Source organism: Amblyraja radiata, chromosome 8 (genome assembly GCF_010909765.2).
Source record: "Amblyraja radiata isolate CabotCenter1 chromosome 8, sAmbRad1.1.pri, whole genome shotgun sequence".
Taxonomy (NCBI): Eukaryota; Metazoa; Chordata; class Chondrichthyes; order Rajiformes; family Rajidae; genus Amblyraja; species Amblyraja radiata.
In genome coordinates, this window is record NC_045963.1 from 68,095,526 (window position 1) to 68,121,964 (window position 26,439).

At 50.3% G+C, this 26,439-nt stretch overlaps 1 protein-coding gene across 13 annotated transcripts in view; it reads right to left on the reverse strand.

The window, feature by feature from the left end:
* Positions 1-26,439, reverse strand: part of syne1 (spectrin repeat containing nuclear envelope protein 1) — a 440,240-nt gene that overhangs the window by 192,699 nt on the left and 221,102 nt on the right. For all 13 annotated transcript variants that reach the window (XM_033026154.1, XM_033026164.1, XM_033026166.1 and 10 more), the window contains 15 exons: positions 26,123-26,276; positions 23,516-23,659; positions 21,959-22,123; positions 20,481-20,798; positions 19,031-19,186; positions 17,655-17,825; positions 16,388-16,714; positions 14,915-15,067; positions 12,406-12,573; positions 11,552-11,728; positions 10,505-10,651; positions 9,574-9,699; positions 8,673-8,849; positions 6,865-7,130; positions 2,589-4,749 (listed from right to left, as the gene is read on the reverse strand). In XM_033026154.1, the coding sequence (XP_032882045.1) occupies positions 2,589-4,749; positions 6,865-7,130; positions 8,673-8,849; positions 9,574-9,699; positions 10,505-10,651; positions 11,552-11,728; positions 12,406-12,573; positions 14,915-15,067; positions 16,388-16,714; positions 17,655-17,825; positions 19,031-19,186; positions 20,481-20,798; positions 21,959-22,123; positions 23,516-23,659; positions 26,123-26,276 (4,810 nt within the window). The remainder of the gene's footprint in view (positions 1-2,588; positions 4,750-6,864; positions 7,131-8,672; positions 8,850-9,573; positions 9,700-10,504; positions 10,652-11,551; positions 11,729-12,405; positions 12,574-14,914; positions 15,068-16,387; positions 16,715-17,654; positions 17,826-19,030; positions 19,187-20,480; positions 20,799-21,958; positions 22,124-23,515; positions 23,660-26,122; positions 26,277-26,439) is intronic.

Sequence of the window (26,439 nt, forward strand, 5' to 3'; positions counted from 1 at the left end):
GATCTTGTCCAGTGCAACTTCTAGCAAAAGGAATGCAAGATCTCCAATCTGTTGCTAGATTTACTTTAGTTAGTTTAGAGAGTGCCAAAACAGGCCCTTAGGCCCACTGAGTCCACTCACACCAGCCAGCAATCGCCCCATACACTAACTTTATCCTACACACTAGAAACAATTTACAAGTTTACTGAAGCCAATTAACCTACAAATTTGTACGTCTTTGGACGGGAGGAAGCCAGAGCACTCGGGGAAAACCCATGCGGTCACAGAGGAGAACGTACAAACTCTGTACAGACAGCACCTGTAGTCAGGATCGAGCCCGGGGCTCTGGCGCTGTAAGGCAGCAACTCTACCGCTGCGCCACAATAAAGTGGTCAAAAGATTCCTCGTCTAATTCCTCGGTTTCATGTCATAAAGGAGCAATTCGTCAGAGTGGCCATGACAGAATGGAGTGACTACCGTGTTCAAGGAATATTCAAGAGAGGACAATAACAGCAGAGATACAAGAAAGGGAGATCATCGATACTAATGAAGTGCAGGCATAGTCTAATACTGGGAAAAGAGTTGTAATGCTACAGAGAGGGCTGAAAAGATCTAACAACACTCCCAATACCAAGAGGAGGACTGAGACACTCTGATGATGGGGAGGTCAATATCCTTAATGGACCATGCAATATCCTAGCAGGAGGCACTGCTCAAAAAGGCAATGAATATCATCATTGATGCCCATTTCCCTGGCCACGTTCTCTTCTCGTTGCTATTATCAGGAGGAAGTCCCGGGAGCCTAGGACCGTTACCTCCCGATGCCAGAACAACTTCTTCTCATCAGCCGTCATGTTCTACACACCCCCACCTCAGCACCAAATCATTACGGACTTTGAACTACTATAGTTGCTTGACATACTTTGGTTTTTGCACGATCACGGCCTAGTTTACTTAGAATAACTTAAAATGTATTGCATATTGATTATTATTTTTGTTGCGTCTAGTGTGTCTGCAAAGCTGCAGCAAGTAAGAATGTATCTGTTACGGTTCATATCCGGAGTCTATGACAAATGAACATTTTATTTTTATTAATTAAAATGATATCTATATTTTAAATTTACAATCATTTGAGTTGATTATTCAACCTGTTTCTATCTCTAGCCTTTGTCCAACAATCTGGCCATCGGGGAACTTCTTCACCCGAGGTCATCTGTTGCTGTGATTTGATCGCCCCTTTCTCTCATCCACCTTTCTTTACTGCTCCCCCCCCTGCAATCAGTCTGAAGAAGGGTTCCGACCCGAAAAGTCACGTATCTATGTTCTCGAGAGATGCTTCCTGACCCGCTGAGTTACAGTATTCCAGCAATTTGTATTTGTTTTTGTCAAATAAATACTCTTGATTATTGTCTCGGCTAGACACACAGAGTCTCTTGCCCAGTGTAGGAGAACCAGAGGACATAGGTTTAAGGTGGGGGGGTGGGGGATGGGGGGAGAAAGATTTAATAGGAACCCGAGGGTGGAACCCTTTTCATGCGAAGGATGGTAGGTGTATGGAACGAGCTGCCAGAGAAGGTAGTTGAGGCAGGTACTGTCGCAAGGTCTAAGAAACATTTAAACAGGTACATGGACTAGACAGGTTTAGAGGGATATGGGTCAAATGCGGGCAGGTGGGATTAGCCTAGATGGGACTTTATCAGTTAATTTATTCATGTTGGGCCGAAGGGCCTGTTTCCAAGTGTACAGTTTTGGTCTCCTAATCTGAGGAAAGACATTCTTGCCATAGAGGGAGTACAGACAAGGTTCACCAGACTGATTCCTGGGATGTCAGGGCTTTCATATGAAGAAAGACTGGATAGACTTGGCTTGTACTCACTAGAATTTAGAAGATTGAGGGGGGATTTTATAGAAACTTACAACATTCTTAAGGGGTTGGACAGGCTAGATGCAGGAAGATTGTTCCCGATGTTGGGGAAGTCCAGAATAAGGGATCACAGTTTAAGGATTAGGGGGAAATCTTTTAGGACCGAGATGAGAAAAACATTTTTCACACATGTGCAGGCCTGTGATGAATCTCTGAAATTCTCTGCCACAGAAGGTAGTTGAGGCCGGTTCATTGGCTATATTTAAGAGGGATTAGATGTGGCCCTTGTGGCTAAAGGTATCAGGGGGTATGGAGAGAAGGCAGGTACAGGGATACTGATTGGGGATGATCAGCCATGATCATATTGAATGGCGGTGCAGGCTCGAAGGGCCGAATGGCCTACACCTGCACCTATTTTCTATGTTTCTATGTGTGTATATATTTATACAATGGTATATGGACACACTGATCTGTTCTGTATTCGTGCCTACTATGTTCTGGTGTGCTAAAGCAAAGCAAGAATTTCATTGTCCTATCTGGGACACATGACAAAAATCTCTCTTGATCTTGGACATGTTGGCCGGTGTGGGCTAGTTGGGCCGAAGGGCCTGTTTCCAGGCTGTAAGACTCTATGACCCATGTTTTGTCATTTTACTGAGAGACATTGTTCTGATTAGTCAGCATCGAGTCTCTTCCAATTCCCTTCCCCTCTGGCAGGTCGCATCTACCCAAGGTACTGACTAACCTTCTTGGTGCTCAGCATTTCCTGGACTTGGGCCTCGAGCTGGGCGAGCTCACTCAGGTTGGTCTCCACCTGTGGCGGCATCAGCTCCTTCGACTCGGAGTACTTGTCCTTCTCCTTGCCGCTCAACGCCGCCATGATCCGAAGAGTTGACTGCACCTCCTCCTCCAGGATCTGGGACTTCCGTATCTCCTCCTGGATGCTCTGAAGCTTGACGTCCAGGTACGCGGCAGCGCCGAGGTCCCCCTTGATCTTCCGCAGCCACTCGAGGGTGTGCTGGATCTCGGTCTGGAAGTCGATCCTCTGGACGAGCCTGCCCTCGCACTCTGTTATCCTCCCGCCGACTGTTCCCTGGGCCGTCTCCAGGGCCTCTCTCCAGGCCTGGATTTGCAGGCTTCTCGCCTCATGAGCGCCGCTCTCCAGCTCGGGCGAAAACTGTTCCACTTGCTCGATCAGCCTCTTCAGGAGGGAGCTGGCGGCCTGCACGCCTCCAGCCAGGGCGTGGTAGTTCTTCAGCTTCTCCTCGAGGGAGAGGGTCTCCTGGTTGGTCTTGGCCAGGCCCTCCTGCAGCGCCTGGAGCTGAGCCTCCAACTGCAGGGAGGTGGCCTCGTGGTCCAGGTAGGCCGAGACTGTGTCTCCCAGCATGGACACCCTCAGCTCGGTCTGGCGCTTCAGCCGGTTGTACAGGCTGCCCAGCCCCGCCATCTCGTCGGGCTGCCAGGGTTGTCCCGAGCTTCGGAAGGTCTCTTTCCTCTGGTTCAGCTCGTCCACCGCTTTGCCCAGTCCCACCACCTCGCCCAGGAGGGTGCGGTAGTCAGCCTGCACCGATGCTGCCTCCTCGGAGGAAAGCCTCAGCTTGCTTTTGCCCATCTGGACCAGCTGGTCCTCCAGCTCGCTCAAAGCCTTGCTGGTCATGTCGATGAGGGAGATGTACTCTTTCCTGCCCGCGATGGCCTCTTGGATCTTCTCCGACTTCTCCTTGGCCAGGCCGATGATGGAGTTGAACTGCTTGGGCAAGGCGTTGAGCTTCTCGTCCAAGAAGGAGTGGTCGGCCTCGCTGAGGGAAGGCAGGAGTTCCCGGCCGCTCCTCTGCACCAGGAGGAGAAGGTTCTCGTACTCGGGGCACTGCTCCAGGAGGAGCTGGTACTTGGCCAGCTGGACACACAGCTCCGCGTCGCTGCTCATCAGGCTGGTCTGCGGGAAGGTCAGGATGTCGGCCTGCTTCAGCCAGTGGCACACCTTGTCCAGGTCGGCCTTGAAGTACTTCCTGGAGGCCAGGATCCTCTCCAGCCCCTGCAGCCGCTGCGCGCTCTTCTGCACCGCCGAGTCGTAGGCGGCCTGCAGCTCCTGCAGGTGGGTCATTATTTCTGCCGTCTCTTCCTCGGCCGCCTCCCGGGCCAGCTCCCTGCCCTGGGCCCAGAGAGCCGCCACGTCGGCCTGGTACTCTTTCAGGCTGGCGCAGGCGGCCTTGCAGGCCCGGGTCTGCTTGCCGACGTCCAGCGGCATGAGGGCGACGTGCTCCGGGGTGGTGGCCGCCATCTCGGTCTGCCGGATCCAGCCCACGGCCGGGCCCAGCGCCATGAGGAACTGGGTGCGGTCCGACAGGGCCCGGCTCAGGTACTTCCTCCGCTGCCCCACCGCCTCGCTCAGCGAGCCCATCCTCCCGTGCAGGGCGCCCAGCGTCTTCTGCAGCCGCTGCCGCTCGTCCAGGCCCAACCGGGCCAGGATCTTCTCCGCCTCCGTCGTGGCCGCGCCGTGGGCCAGCTGCTGCGACTCCAGCTCGCTGCAGCTGGCGATGTGGTCCAGCAGCAAGGTCTGGGCCAGCTCTGCCGGCGGGCTGCACCGCAGGGCCTCGGAGAAAAGCCGGGTCTGACCCTCGGCCCAGTCCAGCAGGTCCTCCAGCTTGGACTGGCACTGGCTCAGCTCCTCCAGGGTGGTCACGGAGACCTGGATCTTCCTCTCCAGCAGCTCCTCCAGCTGGGCCCACTGCTTCTCATAGTGGCTGGTCTGCTCCTTGATCAGCTCCTTGTCCTCAGGGTTCAGGCGCTCCATCAGCTTCTGCTTCTGCTCCTTCAGGTCATCCAGCACAAACCTCTGAGCCTGCACTGCGCTCGCCAGCTGCTTCAGGGCTTCCAGGAGCTCAGCTGTGCTCTCCGCGTCCGTTCTGTTGCAAAGAAACCAAGATAAGAAGGGTCAGAAGTGAGTGCAATTGCACGTGAAGGGCCTGTCCCACCAGCATGCGACTCCATGCGGCAAGCGCGACCTAAAGGGCCTGTCCTACGAGCATGCGACTCCATGTGGCAAGCACGACCTAACGTGGTCGCTTGAGCCGTACGGCCTCGCGGGGCCGGTCCCACTTCGATCGCCGGAGCCGTATGGAGTTGTGCGGAGCTGGTCCCGACATCGGGCGGGACTCCGAAAAGATGACCGTATTCAAAAATTCCGCGCGGCAACGGCCTGCCGGCCCGCAGCCAGCTCGACGCTCGAACTTCATGTCACTCACACGACCTCCGCACGGCCCCCGCTTCTGGTTTGGTCGCGCTTGCCGCATGGAGTCACATGCTCGTGGGACAGGCCCTTTAGTCACAAAGTGCTGGAGTAACTCAGCGGGTCGGGCAGCATCTCTGAAGAAAAGGAATAGGCGACTATTTCAGGTCAGAACCCCTCTTCGACTGCACGTTGTTTGAAGAGCAACCCAAGTTAACCTTCCCTGTCTTAATTAGGTTTTTAGGAACATTTCATAATAAACTCACAAGGAAGTACTGGCTCAAAACTACTGCCAATATCAGCAAAGGCCCACACCTCCCTATCCATGCTCTCATTTCATCAGGAAGAAGGTATAGAAGTCTGACAACCATGACCACCAGGTTCAAGAATAGCTTCTTCCCAGCAATCACCCGGCTCTTGAACACTACACAACACCAACCTTAGCCATGACCTTCTATGAACTGTCTTTGGTTACACCACAGAGTTTGGTGTAGTGTTGTCGTTATTAGTTTATTAAATTTTTCTATATTATATATTATCTATGACATTGTTTACAGGCCTGTTGTGCTGCTGCAAGTAAGGATTTCACTCCTCCATTGTCAGAGTGAGGCCCAGAGTGAGACCCAGTCAGAGTGAGGAACAGCACCTCATATTTCACTTGGTAGACAAAAATGCTGGAGAAACTCAGCGTGTGAGGCAGCATCTATGGAGCGAAGGAATAGGTGAAGTTTCGGGTCGAGACCCTTCTTCAGACTGAAGAAGGGTCTCGACCCGAAAGGGTCTGAAGAAGGGTCTCGACCCGAAATGTCACCTATTCCTTCGCTCCATAGATGCTGCCTCACCCGCTGAGTTTCTCCAGCATTTTTGTCTACCTTCGATTTTTCCAGCACCTGCAGTTCTTTCTTAATCATATTTCGCGTGGGTAGTTTACACCACAGCAGTATGAACATTAACTTCTCTATCCTCAGATAGCCCTTGCTTTCTCTCTCCATCCGCTCCCCCTTCCCAGTTATCCCACTAGTCTTATTGTCTCTGACTACATTCTACCTTTGTCCCGCCCCCTCCACTGACATCAGTCTGAAGAAGGGTCTTCACCCGAAACGTCATTCATTCCTTCTCTCCAGAGATGCTGCCTCACCCGTTGAGTTACTCCAGCATTTTGTGTCTATCTTGCAGTGTTTTAATAGCCTGATGGCTGTAGGGAAGAAGCTGCTCCTGAACCCGGGCGTTACAAACTCCGACATATTCTTCCCGATGGCAGGAGTGAAATGAGTGTGTGGTCCGGGTGGTGTGGGTCTCTGATGATGCTGGCTGACTTTTTGTGACGCCGCCTCCTGTAGATCCCTTTGATGGTAGGGAGGTCAGTACCCGTGATGGACTGGGCAGTGCTCAGAGATAAGAGTGTGAACAAAGTGTAAGATCTGGAGAGAGGGGATGTGGAGAGGATATTTCCACCAGTGGGAGAGTTCAGGACCAGAGGTCGTAGCCTCAGAATTAAAGGATGTTCCTTTGGAAAGGAGACGAGGAGGAATTTCTTTGGTCAGAGGATGGTGAATCGGTGGAATTCATTGCCTCAGAAGGCTAAGGAGGCCAAGTTAATGGATAGTTTTAAGGCAGATTGGTAAATTCTTGATTAGTAATAGTGTCAGGGGTTACGGGGAGAAGGCAGGGGAATGGGGGTGAAGACGGAAGGATAGAGTAACCATGATTGAATGGCGGAGTAGACTTGGTGGACCGAATGGTGTAATTCTGCTCCTATCACTTATGAACATCTAACTATCCACCCACTCACCTTCCTAGGTCATCCCATTCTTTGGTGAACTTGTCCAAAAGCACTTCCACGATGCTCATTCGGTCTTGATAATCCCTGGCCCACTGCTGGTCCCGCTCCCTCATGGAGAGCAGGGTGTTGCTCTGATGGCACAACTCCAACCACTGGTTGCTCAAATGGCCAACCTCTGAGTGCTCGGGTGACTCAAGACCTTCCGTCAGGTTACTGATCTTCTCAGTGAGTTTTGTAATATTTACCTGCCTGGATTGGAGTTGATGGCCCAAATCCTGAAAATGACAAACAAATACAATTCGTTGTAGTTGGGCGGCACGGTGACACAGAGGTAGAGTTGCTGTCTTACAGCGCCAGAGACCCGGGTTCGATCCTGACTTCGGGTGCTTGTCTGTACAGAGTTTGTATGTTCTCCCTGTGACCTGCATGGGTTTTCTCCTGGGATCTCCGGTTTCCTTACACACTCCAAAGACGTACAGGTTTGTACGTTAATTGGCTTGGTATAATTGTAAATTGTCCCCAGTGTGTGTAGGATAGTGTTAATGTGCAGATATCGCTGGTTGGCAGGGACTCGGTGGGCCGAAGGGCCTGTTTCTGTGCTGTATCTCAAAATATATATAAATAAAAACCAAAAAGTTATATAAGATGTTGGTGAGGCCGCATTTAGAGTATTGTGTTCACGTTCTGGGCACCATGTTAAGGGAAAGATGTCAAGTTGGAAAGGGTGCAGAGAATGTTTACAAGGATGTTGCTAGGACACGAGGGTGTGAGCTATAGGGAGCAGGCTAGGACTCTATTCCCTGGAGCGCAGAAGGATGAGAGGTGAACTTATAGAGGTTTTTTAAATTATGAGAGGAATAGATCGGGTAGACACACAGAGTCTTTTGCACATAGTAGCGGAATTGAGAACCTGAGGTCACACATTTAAGGTGAAGGGGGAAAGATTTTATCGGAATCTGAGGGGTAACTTTTTCACACAAAGAGTGGTGTGTGTATGGAACGAACTGCAGGGGAAGGTAGTTGAGGCAGGGACTATCGGAACGTTGAAGCAATTAGACAGGTGCATGGATGGGAGATGTTTAGAGGGATAAGGGCCAAACGCAGGCAAGTGGGACTAGTGTAGTTGTGACATGTTGGTCGGTTGTGGGCAGGTTGGGCCGAACGGCCTGTTTCCACACTTTATAACTCTATACAATTTTAATCACAGATTGAACACCGATTTTCTGGCATCCTTGGTTCCAGAGACTTACAGGATTAGCCATTTTTCTGGACGAATAGAGGTCACGTGATAATGAAACGACAATAGATTCAAAAGGTGTGGAAGTGAATGGCATTGAGATAGAGATCAGCCATATCTAACTGAAAGAACGGGCCATTCACAGGGCAAAGCTAAATGACCAAGTTATAATTCTATAAAATGAAAACCTTTTACAACAGATGACAACGTCTTAGGTCCCTCCACAGATGCTGCCTGATCAGCTGAGTTCTTCCAGCACTTTGTGTTTTGCTCATGATTTTCAGAGAGTTGTGAGTCTGTGGAATTCTCTGCCTCAGAGGGCGGTGGAGGCAGGTTCTCTGGATGCTTTCAAGAGAGAGCTAGATAGGGCTCTTAAAAATAGCGGAGTCAGGGGATATGGGGATAAGGCAGGAACAGGATACTGATTGGGGATGATCAGCCATGATCACATTGAATGGCGGTGCTGGCTCGAAGGGCCGAATGGCCTATTCCTGCACCTATTGTCTATTGTCTATTGATTGCAGCTACTGCAGTTCCTTTGGTCTCTATTGTGTTCAATGTATCTCAGTGAATCCCTTACCTGCACTTGGGCCAACAGGTTCTGGGCAATCTTCAGTTCCAGTTCTGCAGGTCTCCTCTTCAGGCTATGGAGCTGTTGCTCGATGTCCAGGAAATACGCGGAGAGCTCCGTTTTGTGTCGTTTGATCTCCTCCCAGCCTAGGGCCAGCTCCTGTGACCTGACCAGGTGCTGTTCTATCTGAAATACAAGGCAGCCTTGCTTCACTGGATAGCCCGCAGCCGTCGCAGTAACATTGTGGTGGAGGGATGTGGAGAAGTGGTGAAGGGGGACAAGTACAAATCCATGAGGAAATGTCCCCAATGAACTCCTGTCCCACTCCAGCTACTGGAGCCCAAACTCTCTGCTGAGAGTCTGATTCCATACGTTCGGAGTTCTGAATGTGGAAGGTGCCACATTCACTCGGGTCGGCACGGTGGCGCAGCAGTTGAGTTGCTGCCTTGCAGAGACAGAGACCCCGGGTTAGTTCCTGACTATGGGTGCTGTCTGTACGGAGTTTGTACGTTTTTCCTGTGACTGCGTGGGTTTTCCCCGGGTGCTCCGGGGTTTCCTCCCACACTCCAAAGACACACACATTTGTAGGTTAATTGGCTTCGGTAAAGATTGTAAATTGTTTCTAGTGGGTAGAATAGTGCTAGTGTACAGGGTGATCGCTGGTCGCTGTGGATTTGGTGGGCCTAAGGGCCTGTTTCCACACCGTATTTCTAAACTAAGCCAAGCTAAAACTGCCACAGATATTAGTTGATATTTTTAGTGCTGGTTGGTATTTAGCACTAAACCAATATTTGAAGACAGGTCACACTTGTAGCTCTCCTTAGCCTAAAAGGGGTGTTGTACTTGGAATGACAGCAGTGCTCGGTCAAATAGGTTGGGAGTGTTGCAAAAATTTGATGTGTTAACTTACCATTTGTTTGGTGTGTTGGATGTCTCCTGCTGCCTTCTTGACGGTGTCGTCGGACAGGTCACACATGCAACAAAGGAGCTCCAGGTACGTGCTCGCCTGCTCCTGCAGAGCCCGGTAGTGTTTCACCTGCAGCAACGTGGAGTCCAGGATTATTAACAGGTACATGAGGAAACCATGCACTGCAGATGCTGGTTTACAAAAAGACACCGAGTGCTGGATTAACGACGCAGTGGCGCAGCAGTAGAGTTGCTGCCTCACAGCGCTTGCAGCACCGGAGACCCAGTGTCGATCCCGACTACGGGTGCTGTCTGTGCGGAGTTTGCATGTCCTCCCTGTGACGTGCGTGGGTTTTCGCCGAGAACTTCGGTTTCCTCCCACACTCCAAAGATGTACAGGTATATAGGTTAATTGGCTTGTTGTATGTGTAAACTGTCCCTAGTGTGTGTAGGATAGTGTTAATGTGCGAGGATCACTGGTCGGCGAAGACTCGGTGGGGAACATGGCTCAGTGATGTTTCAGTTGGACCCTTAAATGATTCATTGAAACTTTACTGTCACTTGTACCTATGAATAGCGAAATGCTTTGTATTGCATGCAACCTAGTAACATCATATAGCAGACCTCTCCTAGGCAGTACACAAGTGTTGCCACATCTGTGGTGCTGCCAATGTTACATAAACTCACCGAATAATCCTATATTCTGCCTGGCAGCTGGAGGCCTCCCACCGGGTTCCTCTTCGTTCTTCCGCCCCCCCCCCCACGCTCACCACATGCCGGGTCCCCTTCATTCTCGGCACACCCCCCACACCTTCCCGCCGGGTACCCCCATTGTTCTCGGCAGCCCCAACCCCCATTCCCTCCCTCCCCCATGCTGGGTTCCTCTTCATTCTCAGCGGCCCCCTCCAGAACGTCAGGATGTTTAGTCTGGTTACCTGTTTGATTGACTTCTTTGGGCTGGTGGGCGGGTGAGCTTGGACCTCCAGCTCCTGCTGCACAGTCCGGAGCCAGGTCTGGCACTGCTGCAGTGTGTCCTGGTGGCTCACGTGTTTCTGGAGCTCGCATTCCAGACTCTGGTACAACTGTGAAGGAACAAGTTAAACAGAGGCAGAGAGTTAGTCACCCGCAGGCATGATCACAACTCTGTGCCATCCACATACTAAAGCCATTTGCCAGCCAAGCCACCCACCATGGTGACGACTATGGCAGCCTTGCCTGTGAATAACAGTACCGAGAAAAGGCTATGGGTGTAATAGAGTCGGCACAGTGGTGCAGCGGTAGAGTTGCTGCCTTACAGTGCCAGAGACCCGGGTTCAATCCTGGCAATGGGTGCTGTCTGTACGGAGTTTGTACGTTCTCCCTGTGACCGAGTGGGTTTGCTCTGGTTGCTGCGGTTTCCTCCCACACTCCAAAGGCGTACAGGTTTGTAGGTTAAATTGGCTTCTGTAAAATTGTCCCTGGTGTGTAGGACAGTGTTAGTGTATGAGGTGGTGATCACTGGTCAGTGTGTGAACTCAGTCAGTTGAAGGGCCTATTTTCGTGCCGTATGTCTAAAGTCTGGTGCCTAGAGTCTGCTTGCTCCCTTTGCCCAAACCAATGCTCCCATGTTTGTGTAGAAAGGAACTGCAGATGCTGGTTTAGACCGAAGATAGATACAAAGTACCGGAGCAACTCAGCATCGCTGGAGAAAAAGGATGGATGACGTTTTGGGTCGGGTCCGAGTCAGTTCCGGTATCAAAAAGTGTCCCAGCCCGAAATGTCACCCATCCTTTTTCTCCAGTGATGTTGCCTGACCCGTTGAGTTACTCCAGCACTTTGTGTCCATCATCCCACGTTAGTATTGGTCTTACCACTGAAGAGAGAGTTGGGGAGCAGAGCGTTTCACCTTGGTTCAGGGATGGTGTAATGGAAGCAACATTCATGGTATGAATGCAAACAAGAACAAGTGTAGATGTGGGTGTACTTAAAGACCATTCCTTTACCCTCTGAGCTGTGCTACAGATGGCAGAGTAGCTGTCCCGGATCCCCTGTAGATGCCCTTGGACCTGGTGCTTGAACTTTCCTTGGAGCCCCTCCGAGCAGTTGGCAATCAGGCTGTCTCCTTTGTTTCTCAGACTCGCCAGGGCGTGTTCAAAACCGGCAATCTCCTCCATTATCGGCTGTTGGGAGAGAGAAAGACGGCACACAGAGTCATCCTACAGATACAGCACGGAGTATATGGAAGTAATATTGGCCCTCAGCTATGTCACACCATTCAATTACACTTTGCTCACCACTACAGAGCTCTCACTCCAGGAGAAAATAGTCGACTCCATTCACCATCCATCCACCACTCAGCCTCCAGTCATGGTGCACCTCCAGAAAGCCCTGGAGCACACTGGGGCCCCTTCAACACATTTGTAACCTCCATCCTGCCTACTCTTACTGAATGATGCGCCGCTGGCCAAAGCCAGCATATATTGCCCCTCCTAGCACACTCTACCTTCAAGAAGGCAGTGTACGCAAGCTTCCTGAACAGCCACAGTCCACGTGGCTAAAGTTGTCCAACAGTGTTAGGTAGAGAATTCATCGGCTTTGATCCGTGGTGGAGACAGACAGTGGAATAAGTCGACGTCTGACCCATTGGGGTAGGTATCGATTTCTGTCTTCCTATGTACCTGCGCACGGCCATCCATGCTGTAGGACTCTATTTGTTATTATATCTCCCTTAATTGTCCCTAAAACCATAGCTACTTCACCCTTGACCTTCTGTACTCATGGAGATGCAAAGAATCATGGGAAAGAATAGGCGCACAAGTAAGCTATGCGGCCACTCAAGCCTGCGGACCGCACCCACCTTATGTCTGGCCAGGTGCTGGGTTGCCATCTCTAGGTTGGTGCTCTGGGTGGTGTCGTGGGCCACCAGCCTGGTGGAGATCTGTAGCAGCCACTTTTCCACCTCTTGCAGGTTGCTGTTATAGTCCTCATGCTCCCTCACCTTCTCTTCCAGGTCCTCCTTGCAGACCTAAGCAGACAAGCAGAACATTGACCACCAAACCTTTTAAGTGGGTGGGAAATATTCCAATCCACACTTATCACCTGGGCGTTACTAACAAGTCTGTCTTGAATAAAACACTGATACTACCATATATAGAACTGGGTTGCTTCAGAATCCAGTTTGTAGTCAACCTTGCTGATGAGGGGATGGAGCCTTGCTCAGATCCAAATCAGCCTCCGTACAGTTATCAATCTGGCAGTGACCAAGACGACCTAGGCTTGAGTCCTAGGCTTTTGGACCTTAGACTTTAGATTTAGGGATACAGCGAGGAAACGGGCCCTTCGGCCCACCGAGTCTGTGCCGACCAATGACCACCCCATACACAAGCGCTATCTATCCTGCACACTAGGGACAATTTGTAATGTTAGCAAGGCTAATTAACTACAAACCTGCACCTCTGAAGTGTGGGATGAAACTGGAGCACCCGGGGGAAACCCACGTGGTCAGGGAACGAACGTACAAACTCCATACAGACAGCACCCGTGGTCAGCATCGCACCCGGGTCACTGGCGCTAAAAGGCAGCAGCTCTACCGCTGCACCACCATGCTGCCCGTGCCCTTTTGTGGCCCTAACCTTGACTTCCGGAAGTGGCGCCGCTGGTGAACGGCTGCGGCTCGCCTGCAGTCCGTTTGTCTTTACTTTTTTGTGTTGTTTTTTTTTCGTTTTGTCTAGTTAAGTTTTTGGTTTTTAGGTTGTGTTTATGTGTGGGGGGGGAGGGGGGTGGGGGGTTGAAACGGGGCTTGCTGTCTCTCCCTTCGGGGGAATGCGACGTTTTTGTCGTATCCCCCTTCTCTGCCTCCGTCTGCGCTGAGGACTAATGGCGGAGCTGGCGACCTCGAGACTCCGGAGGCAGAGCCAGTCAGGACTCACCCTGGGCTCGCTCCCGTGAGGGCGGCCCAGCTCGGGATAGAACGGCGCTCCCGTGAGGGGCTGTGACGCTCCCGTGAGGGCGGCCTGGCGAGGGGCTGAGACTCTCCCGTGAGGGGCTGTGGCGCTCCCGTCGGAGCGGCCCAGCTCGAGGGTGGAATGGAGCTCCCGTCGGAGCGGCCCAGCCCGAGGTGGAATGGCACTCCCGTCGGAGCGGCCCAGCTCGAGGGAGGAAAGGCACTCCTGTCGGAACGGCCCAGCTCGAGGGAGGAACGGCACTCACGTGAGGGCGATCCGGCTCGGGGCTGGAACGGTGCTCCGGTGGCTGGGACGACGTTCTGGCGGCGGTGACCTGAGTCCGGGGTTCAGCCGCGGGCCAACGGCTGCGTCCGCTGGACTGGAGGGCGGCAGCTTCGACCACTCCTGGGCCACGGTGTTTGAACCGGCCCGTTTGCGGGGTTCGGTGAGCCGCGGGACTGTTTGTGCCATCGCCCGGTGGGGAATCGCCTCAGCGCAGAGGGAGAAGAGGAGGGAAGAGACTGCAGCCCTAAGATTTTTGCCTCCACCACAGTGAGGAGGTGCTTGGAGGATACACTGTGGTGGATGTTAATTTGTGTTTAGTGTTGTTTATTATTGTATTATTGTATGTATGCATGCAGGCACGAAATTTCGTTCAGACCGTAAGGTCTGAATGACAATAAAGGAATTCAATTCAATTCAATTCAATTCAATTCAGGGGTGTGTGTCGACTTGGAGAACTCTGAATGCTCCTTACATTGGACCCTCACCCCAGCTAACACCTGGGTAAACCTTCTATTGATTATCAGATGGTGGATTCCATAACACCAAGTACTTCGTGTGGCCGTGTGGCCTTTGGGACTCTCTTATACTCCACCCTCAGATCGTGGAAACTTTATCCTGACCGTAAGGATCCTCATCCCGACGATTTTAAAAAAAGCTTTTTTTTTAATTACGTGCTTTCCAGTCAGCACAAAGACTGCACATGATCACAAACAAGCCATCCACAGTGTAGCGATACAGCATAAAGGGAATAGCATGGTTATGATAAGAAATTCTGCTGTTGAAAGAAAAATTGAAAAGAGTTGAGTGATTGTAATGAATGACAGCAGAGCCACTTCTGGGACCAGCACTCAAAGAGTCGCCTGCCTTCGCCGCCATCTTGGATCAGCTGGGGGTCACTGGTGTCTATACCCGTGCATGGGAGCTTTGCTCTGATCACTCGGCCTCATCTTAGGTTCCTTGCAACTCGTAGATTCAATGTAAGGCACTTGCCCCAATACTGGCAACTCTACTGCCCCTTACCCCAACCGTGGAGTTCACAAGCTGACTCTGGGCCTCTCAACACCAGAGAGCCCAGATCCTGGCTGTAACCATGGCACCCACATCCCAACCCTGAGGCCTTCACCGTGGTTCACTTACCGTCACCGTGGAGCACAGCTCCTGGTAGTCGGACAGCAGTCTCTTCAGATTGTCACTGACGGCGGGGTCATGAACGAGATCAAAGACTGCCTCGCCCCTCTCGATCACCAACCTTATGCCTGGCTCGTGGGATACAACTGTTTGCTGGATGGCCTGAAGCAGGGAGGAGAGGTTAACTCAGATATTGTACGTGGCAGGTCTTGGCATGAATGTAAGCATACTACAGGCAGAGAACCATTGTCATCACTAGAGGGCAAAATGTGTGAGAATGGAATTTTGAACTAGGTACTTTATCAAGAAGAGTAACTCAGCGGATCAGGCAGCATCAGAGGAGAAAAGGAATAGATGACCTTTCGGGTCGAGACCCTTCTTCAGACATTATGACCTTCAGTCAGAAGAGGGGTGTCGAACCGAAACGTCTGTCCGCCTAAACCTACATGATCTCCCAGTTGCTGGACACTTTAACTCCCCCTCCCATCCCTACACTGTGTGCAAATTGGAGGAACAGCACCTCATATTACGCTTGGATAGCTTACCCCCCCCCCCCCCCCAGCAGTATGAACATTGACATCCCTAACTTCAAGTAACCCTTACCTTCCCTCTCTCTCCATCCCCTCCCCCTTCCCGGTTCTCCGACCAGTCTTACTGTCTCCGACTACATTTTATCCGTTTCCTTTGATGTTACCTTCGCCCGGCTAACAATGGTCTATTCTACATTTTCCCTGATCTCTATTCCGTTTGCCTGTTTTCACACCTTCACATTTACTTATCTATGTATCTCCCTCCCGCCCTGACGTCAGTCTGAAGAAGGGTCTCGACCTGAAACGTCACCCATTCCTTCTCTCCGGAGATACTGCCTGTCCCACTGAGTTACTCCAGCATTTTGTGTCTATGTCGTAATCAACCTTAGTTGATTAATAATCAAAAGCCTGTAGCCTCCTTTTGCTCTGGTATTTTATTTCATTCACATGTTTAAACTATAATGTTTTATTCTTAATGGTTTACTGTATGTCGTGTTGTTGCTTGTGAACGGAGCACCAAGGCAAATTCCTTGTATGTGTAGATACTTGGCCAATAATCTTATTCATTCATTCACTCATTACACAGGCATGCTGGAGACACTGGGCTATGGTTCTCGTTAAATCTAGTAGATTAAGCAGGAAAGGGGGAGAAGGCAGGAAAAGGGTACTAATTGTGGATGATCAGCCATGATCACATTGAATGGCAGTGCTGACTTGAAGGGCCGAATGGCCTACTCCTGCACCTATTGTCTATTGTCTATAAAATGGGGTCTCTGGCCAAGCAGAGTCAGGCAACATCACCATCTGCAGCCACTGTATGTCCAATCACTTAATTATAAAAGAAACTTAAAAGACAGATCCTGACAGATTTACACAGTGAGTCCTTTCACAGTAGAATTGTTGAGAGAGGAAACTGGGCCTTATCTCCACCAATGTCCTCAACGCCCCTCACCTTGTACTTGGCCAGCTGGGCTTTCTTCTCATACAGTTCCACCTTTGGCTCAACCGGGATCTGTAAGATAGCCTGAAAGTCTGCCAGCCACTTGGTCTGGCTCTGGTACTTATCGGTGAACTCCTTTGTGAGGAAGAAACATTTCTCCAGGTTTCCACGCTCTCTCCTGATGGAGCAGGTCAGCTCGTTCAGTTGGCTAATGTGGCCGTCCATCGCTTCCCGGAGACACTGAGCTCCGGGTTCATCCAGGCACTCGATGGCTCGCTCACTCTTCTCCAGAATCATCTTGAGCAAAGTGTTCCCCATATCAATGTTACTGTGTAGAGTCTGGAAATGAAAGAATGTCATACGTTCATAAGTGATATGTGCGGAATTAGGCCATTCTGCCCATCAAGTCTACTCCGCCATTCAATCATGGCTGATCTACTGTATCTCTCCCTCCTAGCTAACCCCATTCTCCTGCCTTCTCCCCATAACCCCTACAGAGTGGTGAATCTCTGGAACTCTCTGCCACAGAAGGTAGTTGAGGCCTGTTCAATGGCTATATTTAAGAGGGAGTTGGATGTGGCCCTTGTGGCTAAAGGGATCAGGTGGTATGGAGAGAAGGCAGGTACAGGATACTGAGTGGATGATCAGCCATGATCATATTGGATGGCGGTGCAGGCTCGAAGGGCCGAATGGCCTACTCCTGCACCTATTTTCTATGTTTCTATGACACCCGTACTAATCAAGAATCTATCGATTTCCGCCTTTAAATTATTATGACCGCCTCCACAGCCGTCCATGGTATCAAATTCCACAGATTCACCACCCCATGATGAAAGAAATTCCTCTTCATCTCCTTTCTAAAGGTACGTCCTTTTATTCTGAGGCTACGGCCTCTATCCTAGGCTTTATTGCTTGTGAAACATGCTCTCTACGTCCACTCTATTCAGGCATTTTACAATGTCTCTGGTAAGCAAAGTCTACACAAGAGACCAAAAGTGGCCACACTAAAGGGCCTGTCGCACTTGGGCGTCATTTGCGCGCAAAGATTTTGTCCTTCCCAAAATCCTGGGGCACCGTGCGCGACTGGAGGAACACCACCTCATATTCAGCTTGGGTAGCTCATAACTCAACGGTATGAACACTGAATTCCCCAGTTTTAAATATCACTTCCCGCTCTCTCTTTCCTGTATCCCCTCTCACCTCCCTGATTCTGCTTCGCACTCATCTCTCCCACTACCCACCCTGCGTTCCCCCATCCCTCCCGGTCTCCTCGACTTACCTCAAACTTTTTGATCTTGCTTTCCATGGCAACTTTGTCCACCACCGTCAAAGCGACCGCCAGGTTCTTGAAGTTCTTCTGTGCAGCCCTGAGCCAGCCCGTGTAGGTGCCAAGAGCTGAATCAGCTTCCTCCAGGGCTCGCAGTTCCTCCCTCAGTAATTTGGTCTGGTTCTGTGACACAAAGTACACCCGTCACCGTGGGAGATAACATCAGAGCGGAGATAGTGCACAATCAACCTGCTTATGCTGGCCAAGAGTGTTTTATTGTCACATGTCCCAGACAGAACAATGAAAATTCTTACTTGCAGCAGCACAAAAGAACATGTAAACATAGTACTATGTAAATAGTGGCTCAGTGGTAGAGGTGCTGCATTACAATGCCAGAGACACGGGTTCGATCCTGACTACGGGTGCTGTTTGTACGGAGTTTGTACGTTCTCCCCGTGACCGCATGGGATTTCTCCAGATACTTCGATTTCCTCCCACACTCCAAAGACATACAGGTTTGTAGGTTAATTGGCTTAGTAACATTGACGCTAGTGTGTGTAGGAAAGTATTAGCGTGCAGGGATCGCTGGTCGTAGTGGACTCGGTGGGCCGAAGGGCCTGTTTCTGCATTGTATCTCTAAACTAAACTAATTAGGGCAGAGATAATGCATAATCAACCTGCTTATGCTGGCCAAGCATCAAGAGTGTTTTATCGTCATAATATCCCAGACAGAACAATGAAATTATTACTTGCTGTAACACAACAGAATATGTAAACATAGTACTCTGCAAACAATATAATAAACCGGAAAAAAAGTTATATATATACACATACATACACAAAGACAAAAAGACAAAATTAATGCCCCCAAGTCTCTGCAGTTCAGAACTTATTTGGGAAGTAGCTGCGCCTGAACCTGGACATTATAGTTTTCAGGCTCCTATATCTTCTTCTCGAAGGCAGGACTGAAATGAGTGTGTGGCCAGGGTGGTGTGGGTCACTAATGATGCTGGCTGCAATCACACCTTTGCTCCATTGATAGCAATGGGTTAGAAAGACCTGGGTCCTAGTCCCAATCCAAGGGCGTGTTCCAAAGCCGCACACCCAATAGACGTCGTGACACATTGCTGTATCATCCATGTTAAGCAGCAACTCTACCGCTGAGCCACCGTGCTGCCATTCTCACCGCTCCAAGCACTCTGGTTCGACCCTGGCAAGAGACGCAGTCTGTGTGGAGTTTGCACGTTCTTTCTATGACTGGGGCAGTTTTCCTATGGGCGCTCTAGTTTCCGCCCATGCTCCAAAAGCAAGCTGATGGGTTCATTGACGACTGTGAATGATGCCTTAGAGTATCAGGGAGCTGGAGTTTTGACCTGTCAGACACTTACCAGCACGTGAAGCAGAATGCCCTGGTATCGGGTGGCCAGTTGGGTGGCCTGACATCCCACACTGCTGTTGATGTGACTCTCCTCCAGAACTTGGTGGGCAAGCAGCCCAACCCTTTCCACTTCATCTTTCCGGCTCAGGATTTCTTCGTTCCATTTCTAATTCCACAGAAGAGAAAATGAACAGTCCCAACTTTAGCCATTAAGCTAAAACGATTTACATGTAACAGGGCTACGGTATAAAGAGGTGGAATAAAACTCTTCCACCACTATCCTCTGTCTTCTGTGGGTGACCTAGAATGGAATCCAAACTACCACGTCACCATGGATACCATGCGTCTTAATCTTCTGGGTTAGTTTTCCAGGAGGGATTTTATCCAATGCCTTGTTAAGGTCCATCTAAACAACTGCTCTACCCTCACTAATCACCTTCATCTCCTCAAAAGACGCAATGAAATTTATAAAATGCGACGTGCTGTGCTGACTGACCCAATTGCTTCCAAAAGTGAGCCAATCCTACTCTAAGGAATCCTCTCCAATAGCTTCTCAAGCACTGCAATATAATTCCCTGCTTTCGGTCTACTCCGTTGTCAAAGGAATAACATTGGCTACTCTCCAGTCCTCCAGCACCTAAGCCTGGGGCTTGAGAGGATACACAGATCCTCGTTAAAGCCCCTGCAGTCTCTTCTCTTGCCTCTCGCAATAACTATAAATGTAAAACACCAGACTATAGAGTTGGCTCTAGCCGCGATAGTCCTCCCTCCTTACACGGCAGCCCCTCCCCTGCTGCCCCCCCCCCCCCCCAGGGTTGCCAACTGCCCCGTATTAGCCCAGACACACCATATATTGGGCTGAATTGGTTTGTCCCATGCGGACAATTTGACTGCGACTACTCGGGTCGAGGGGACTGTCGGGGTCAGAGCACCACGTCCCGTCGTAGTGCAGCCCATGGAGTGCAGCAGCAGCAGCAGCAGCACCTCGCCCGTGGCCCCGTCGGTTGGCAGCCCGGCCAGCTGTCCGACCTTCGGACCTTCGCTTACCGCCGACACCACCACTCCTCCTTCTCAAGGCCGATCATCGGTTCATGAGTTGGATAGGGTGCCGGACTTTTCGCGCAACAGCGCGCGGCCCGGGCCAAAATACCTCAGCAGTCCAGTACCCGGGCCAACTCATCATTCACCCAGCCACGGCCGAGATGGTCAACGAATTGCCATTGGGAATTTTGTCCCTTATTTTGACCTTTTGTCCCTTATTGGGGAGTGAGAAAGTTGGCAACCCTATCAACCCCCCTCCCCCATTGTTCTTGGTGGCTCCACGCTGGGTCCCCCCATCATTCTCAGCCCCCCCCCCTTTGTTCTCAGTGCCCCCCCCACTAGACCTCCCCGTCGTGTAGCTCTCAGCCGCGCGGGTCCTCCCCCTCACTCTTGACGGGTGCTGCTAGCACAGCGCTCACCTGCAGCTGCTCCATCTGCACTTCCTTGGTGGCTCGGTCAGACTTCCTCCCCGTCCGGATGTCCACCTCGCTCTCCAGGCCGGACAGCCACGCGTCCACCTGCTGGAACATCTTCTCCAGGCGCGTGAGCACGTTCAGGGTGGCGTGGACCTTCTCCTTGGCCTCGCCGAGCCTTCGCTGGTACAGGTGCCAGTCGTGCTGAGCAGACTCGAGAATGCGATCCTCCATGTACATCGACCCAGGCAGACTCACCTTCTCCTGCGTTCTCAGTGCGGCATTCAGCAGAGTCTGGCCCTCAGTGCATCGCTTCTCCAAGTCCTGTGGAACAATGATAGAGTGTGTTAACACAAGGCAGCACGACACAACTCCATGTGGTATTTCATAGAGTCATACAGTGTGGAAAGGTCCTTCGGCCCAACTTGCCCACACCAACCAACATGTCCCATCTACACTAGTCCCACTTGCCCGCGTTTGGCTCAAAACCCTCTAAACATGCCCTATTCATGTACCGGTCTAAATGTTTCTTAAACATTGCGATACTACCTGCCTCATCTACCTGAGGGGCTGCCAGTGGTATCATCATTCAGATGAGGCATTAAACCAAGCCCCACCTATCCTCTCAGCTGACCACTAAAGATGGGACTTTACTTTGGAGGAGAGCAGTGCAGTTTCCCCTGTGTCCAGGGCAAGTGACACCACTAGAATAGAGGATACAGTCGTTTACTTCAATCCAATTTGGGGAACTTGCTGTGCATAATTTTCATAATTTTCATTATTTAAAAAATGTGTCAATGTTTCAGAACAAATGGTTGTGGTAAAACTTTTTTCCCTGAACTTGTGAGATGCACTGTATGAAGGCAAATATAAAGTGTGTCCCCATAAATGCACATAATGCACTGTATAAAGGCAAGTGCAACTGTACAAATGCATTGGTAGACACAAAATGCTGGAGTAACTCAGCGGGGCAGGCAGCATCTCTGGAGAGAAGGAACGGGTGGTGTTTCGGGTCGAGAACCTTCTTGCTCAGTGTATAAATGCACCAATGCACTGTATAAAGGCAAGTATAAAGCCAAGTAATCAAGGACCTCTCCCATCGGGTAAAAGGTTAAAACGCACACTTCCAGATTCAGGGACATATTTTTCCCCAGCTGTTATCAGGTAACTGAACCATCCTACCAGCAACTAACGAGCAGTCCTGAACTACTACCTATCTCTTTGGAGACTCTCGGGCTATCTTTGATCGGACTATACTGATTTTATCTTGCACTAAACGCTATTAAGGTTATTCCCTTTATCAGGTATCTGTACACTGCGAATGGCTTAATTATAATCATGTATTGTCTTTCCGCTCACTGGCTAGCACGAAACAAGAGCTTTTCACTGTACCTTGGTACACATGACAATAAAATTCAACTCAACTTAAGTGCATCTGTATAAATGCACAGATGCTGTGTATAAAGACGCGTCTACTTTGTTACCTCAAGGTCGCGATGTGTATTTTCGAAGGTCACGACATCTTTGCCCATGTGTGAACAACAATACAGCTTCTCCTTCTCCTGCTCCAGCCACTCCTCGAACGACCTCAGGCCCTGCTGGTACTCCTGGTGAAGCTGGAGCAGTTCCTCCGCTCTCCTCATCCCCTCCTGGAAACCAAAAGAAACCGTTGCACAGGTTCACAGAAGGAGACCACTGGTCCTCAGGGTGGTGGTGGGAGGGGGAGGGGGGGGGGGGGGGGGGGGGGGGATGGATGAACTGAGGTCTGGGCCCTGAGGGTCAAGGGATGGCTGCTTGAATTGGGATGGGAGTTATGGCCTGAGCCCTATGGGAGAAGGATTAAGGGGCAGGTTCCAGGTGAGCTGAGTTCACTCCTGGGGAAGTGGATTAAGGAACAGGCGAAGGGAGATGCTGGTTTTCAAGACCTTGCTCTAGTGGTAAGGTGGCCAATACTGAAGAAAGGGTCTCGACCCGAAACATCATCTATTTCCCCCAGAGGGGCTGATTGGTCCGCTGAGTTACTCCAGCATTGTTGTCTATCTTTGGATTAAACCAGCATCTGCAGTTCCTTCCAATACCGTACGGCAAAAAGATAAGATCTATGGTCAGATCCATCACTTCCCGCGTGTCCTGTTGGGAGGGTCGAGTAGCGATGTAGTTGGGAGGGATGCTGAGACTGCATGTTCTTTCCCCAAACGGCATAGCTTATCTTTGGGTGCTCTGGTTTTCACCCATATCCCAAAGATATGCTCTTGGGTTACTTGGTGACTGTGGATTATCCCTTTATCCAAAGGTGTTGCCTGGCCAGCTGGGTTACTCCAGCACCTTTTTTATAATGGTAAAGGAAGTTATTGATGGATATGTGTGAGAGAACACACAATGGGGGAATGGGACAGATGAGAACCCATGGCTTGTTTCTGTTGTGGTAAGTGTATGAACAAGGCCAGGCTGGCTACGGTCCAGGTCCCGGGGGGATAAACTGAGGTTCAGTCCCTGGGGGATGGCAGGTTGATTTGGGGTGGGAGTTGTGGTAGAAGCCCTATGGGGGAGGGGTTAATGGGCAGGTTCCAGGTGAGGTGAGTTAACCCCTAGGGAGGTGGATTAAGGAACAGGTGAAGGGTGATGCTGATTATAGAAGCTGCTCTCGTGGTACGGTGGCCAATACTTATGGCAAATATATAAACCCGAGTCTGTGGCCAGATCCTGGTGATAGAGTAGGCCCGGCTTAACCATCGCGGACTCCAAATCGGCCCCGAGCCACGGGCGTCGATGGAACCGCGCCAACAAAAGCCACAGGAGGTGGACTGGTGAGAACAAAGGGGGGAGTTTGTGCAGCGGCAGGCAGTAGATAGGATCGTTCAGTAACTTTGTCGGCACCAACACATGGCGACACTTGTGTACTGCCTAGGATGTGTGGGAAACAAAGCCTTTCACTGTACCTCGACACCCTAGATACATGTGACAACAAAGTATCATTCATTCACATCCCGCACAACATTTGTCCACTTTAAATCACACTCTGCACTGGGTTTGTTTTGTACCTTTGCCTTGTCACTCAGAGAGTGAAAGCGCTCCTGAAGTTCCTGCAGCTCCAAACGCGTGACGTAGTGTTGGGCCATGCTCTCGCCTTTAGCCTGGATGGTTTCCAGCAGGTGGCTGTGACTCACGATGTCTTCATACAGTAACTGGAAGAGCAGAATCCATGTTAGCATCAGTGCATGAAGGAGAAATAGTGTTGGTGCTCCCTTGAGTATTGCAAACTAAAACATCTCATCGTTTTCTTGAGATGTGAGCGACGTGTCATAGAGGTGGAGATTAGACTTGAGACAATCGCCATGGAAACATGCCCTTGGGCCCGCCGAGTCCGTGCCGACCAGCGATCACCCCATACAATAGTGCAATCCTACATACTAGAGATAATTTACAATTTTTTTTAATTCAAAGCCAACTGACCTACAAACCTGCAATTCTTTGAAGTGTGGGAGGAAACCGGAGCACCCGGAGAAAACCCACATGGTCACAAAGTGAATGTACAAACTCCACACAGACAGTACCCGTAGTCAGGATCGAACTTGTGTCTATGATGCCGTGAGGCATAACTCTACCGTTGCGCCACTGTGCAGATTTTTTCTGAGAATTGTCATCCCGCAGGTAAAACCAAGAGATTTTGTAAAAGATCCTAGACAGACATAACATGCAGGAGTAAGTCAACCAGTCGGGCAGCATCTCGAGACCAAAGGAATAGCTGACGTTTCAAGTCGAGACCCTTCATCAGATAGAGAGTAAAAGATCCTGCTCGGTTCCCAAATGTTCACTAGTCCGGGATGATCCAAGTGTTCCACAAAGAGAGCCAGCAAATTCTTCCCTTCATGTTTGTATTTCTTGATCTCAATAGTTGCACTCTGGATAAACAAGTGACCAAATGACGTGGACCCTTAATGCAGACGGCCAGGCCAGTAACTCAGTGATCGAGAAGACAATTTCGGTGGCCTGGCCTAGACAACAGACACAGTAATCCACAAGATCAACCATATGATCCAGAGGGCAGATCCCGTGCTTTAGAGCAGAGACCTAGTGATCCAGGTGACTGACCCAATGAACCAAAGGGCAGACCCTGTGATTTATGGCCCAACTTGCCCACACCGACCAACATGTCCCATCTACACAAGTCCCACCTGCCTGCATTTGCTCCATAGGCCTCTGAATCCATCCTATCAAATGTTTTTTCAAAGAGGAAGCAAGTCCTTTCACATTGACCACCGGGTGGCGCCAGCAATGGCTGCCTCGCCAACAGTTTGTCTCGTCCCTTCCTTCTTTCTTGTTTTTAGTAAGTGTTAAATGTATGTTTTAGTGTTCTTTAGCTTGTTTTATGTGGGGGGTGGGGGGTTGGGGGAAACCTTTTTAAATCTCTTACCTCGACAGAGGTGTGATTTTTTTCCGTATCGTATCTCCGTCCGCACTGCGGCCTAACATCGAGGAGTTGGCAGCCCATGCTGGAGAGTGACTTCGAGAGCTCCAACCGTGGGAGCCTGCAGACTTTAACATCGTGGAGCTCGCAGTCTTTGGTTAGCGACCGACTTCGAGAGCTCCAAGCCGCAGTAGCTTCGACCGCCCCGAAGCAGGAGCTTCTATCGCCCCGACTGCGGGTGATTCGACTGCCCCGACCGCGGGAGATTAAAGAGGAAGAAGATTAGACCTTCTTGCCTTCCATCCCAACGAGGGATGTGGGGAATCCACTGTGGTGGATGTTTATGGTGACTTTTATGTAGTTGTGTGTCTTGTTGCTTTTTTTTAGTATGGCTGTACGGTAATTCAAGTTTCACTGTATCTTAGGTACATGTGACAATAAACAGACCTTTGAACCTTTGAACATTCTCGATTCTTCATCACATTTCAATGTTTAAATATCTGCCGGCACAACAGCAGCAAAAGTGATTCATTTTTGTCAAAGGAACTTCACTCTGCGGAACCCTCAAAGCTTTCTCTTGAAATCCAATGAAAGGTTAGAAGCAATCATCACAAGGTCCTTTTCCCATTTCACACAAGCAAGTGTAAACTCCACCATGGAGCTCTGCAAACTACCTGGCCCTGTCACCCAATCCCTCAAGCCCTGTTATCTTCCAGTGTTGTTCCTTGTGAAAGTCATCATTGAATCTGCTCCCTCCTTCCTTTCCGTCTGTTGCAATACCCAATAATGCGCTGTGGAAAATCGCTTCCCTTCATCACAACAAGTTGGGTGGCACGGAGCCAGCTGCTGCCTTCAGTCCTGGGTTCGATCTGACTACGGATGCTGTCTGTACAGAGTTTGCACATTCTCCCTGTAACCGCGTGGTTTTTCCTCGGGAGCTCCGGTTTCCTCCCACACTCTAAAGACGTACAGGTTTGTGGATTAATTGGCTTCTGTAAAAATTATAAATTGTCCCTAGTGTGTGTAGGATAGTGCTAGCGTACGGGCTGATTGCTGGTCAGTGCGGACTCTTTGGGCCTAAGGGCCTGTTTTCATGCTGTATCTCTAAAATCCAAAATCTCCAAGTTGTGGGACAAAACGGATCCTTGTGCCAGTCATTTTGAACTGCTCTAGTTATTACCACAACCACAGTTTTAGAGTCACAGACGATGGAAACATTCCATCCCTAACCTCCATTCACCTTGGCTTTGCCCAGTCCTGTGGCTTTGTCCCTAAGTTCTGTACATTGTCGTTCACAAGCCTTTAGGTCTCCTTCCATGCGATCCATCCAGCTTAGGAACTGCCGGACATCATCCTGGTAACTGGTCCACTGGGATAATGCCGCTTCCAGTTGGCTGAATACGGGATTAAAGAAAAAAACATGTTATTAATGCAAAACATCTGAAATGTTAATAGAAACATAGAAAATAGGTGCAGGAGGCCATTTGGCCCTTTGGCCCTTCGAGCCAGCTTGTGATCATGGCTGATCATCCACAATCAGTAACCCGTGCCTGCCTT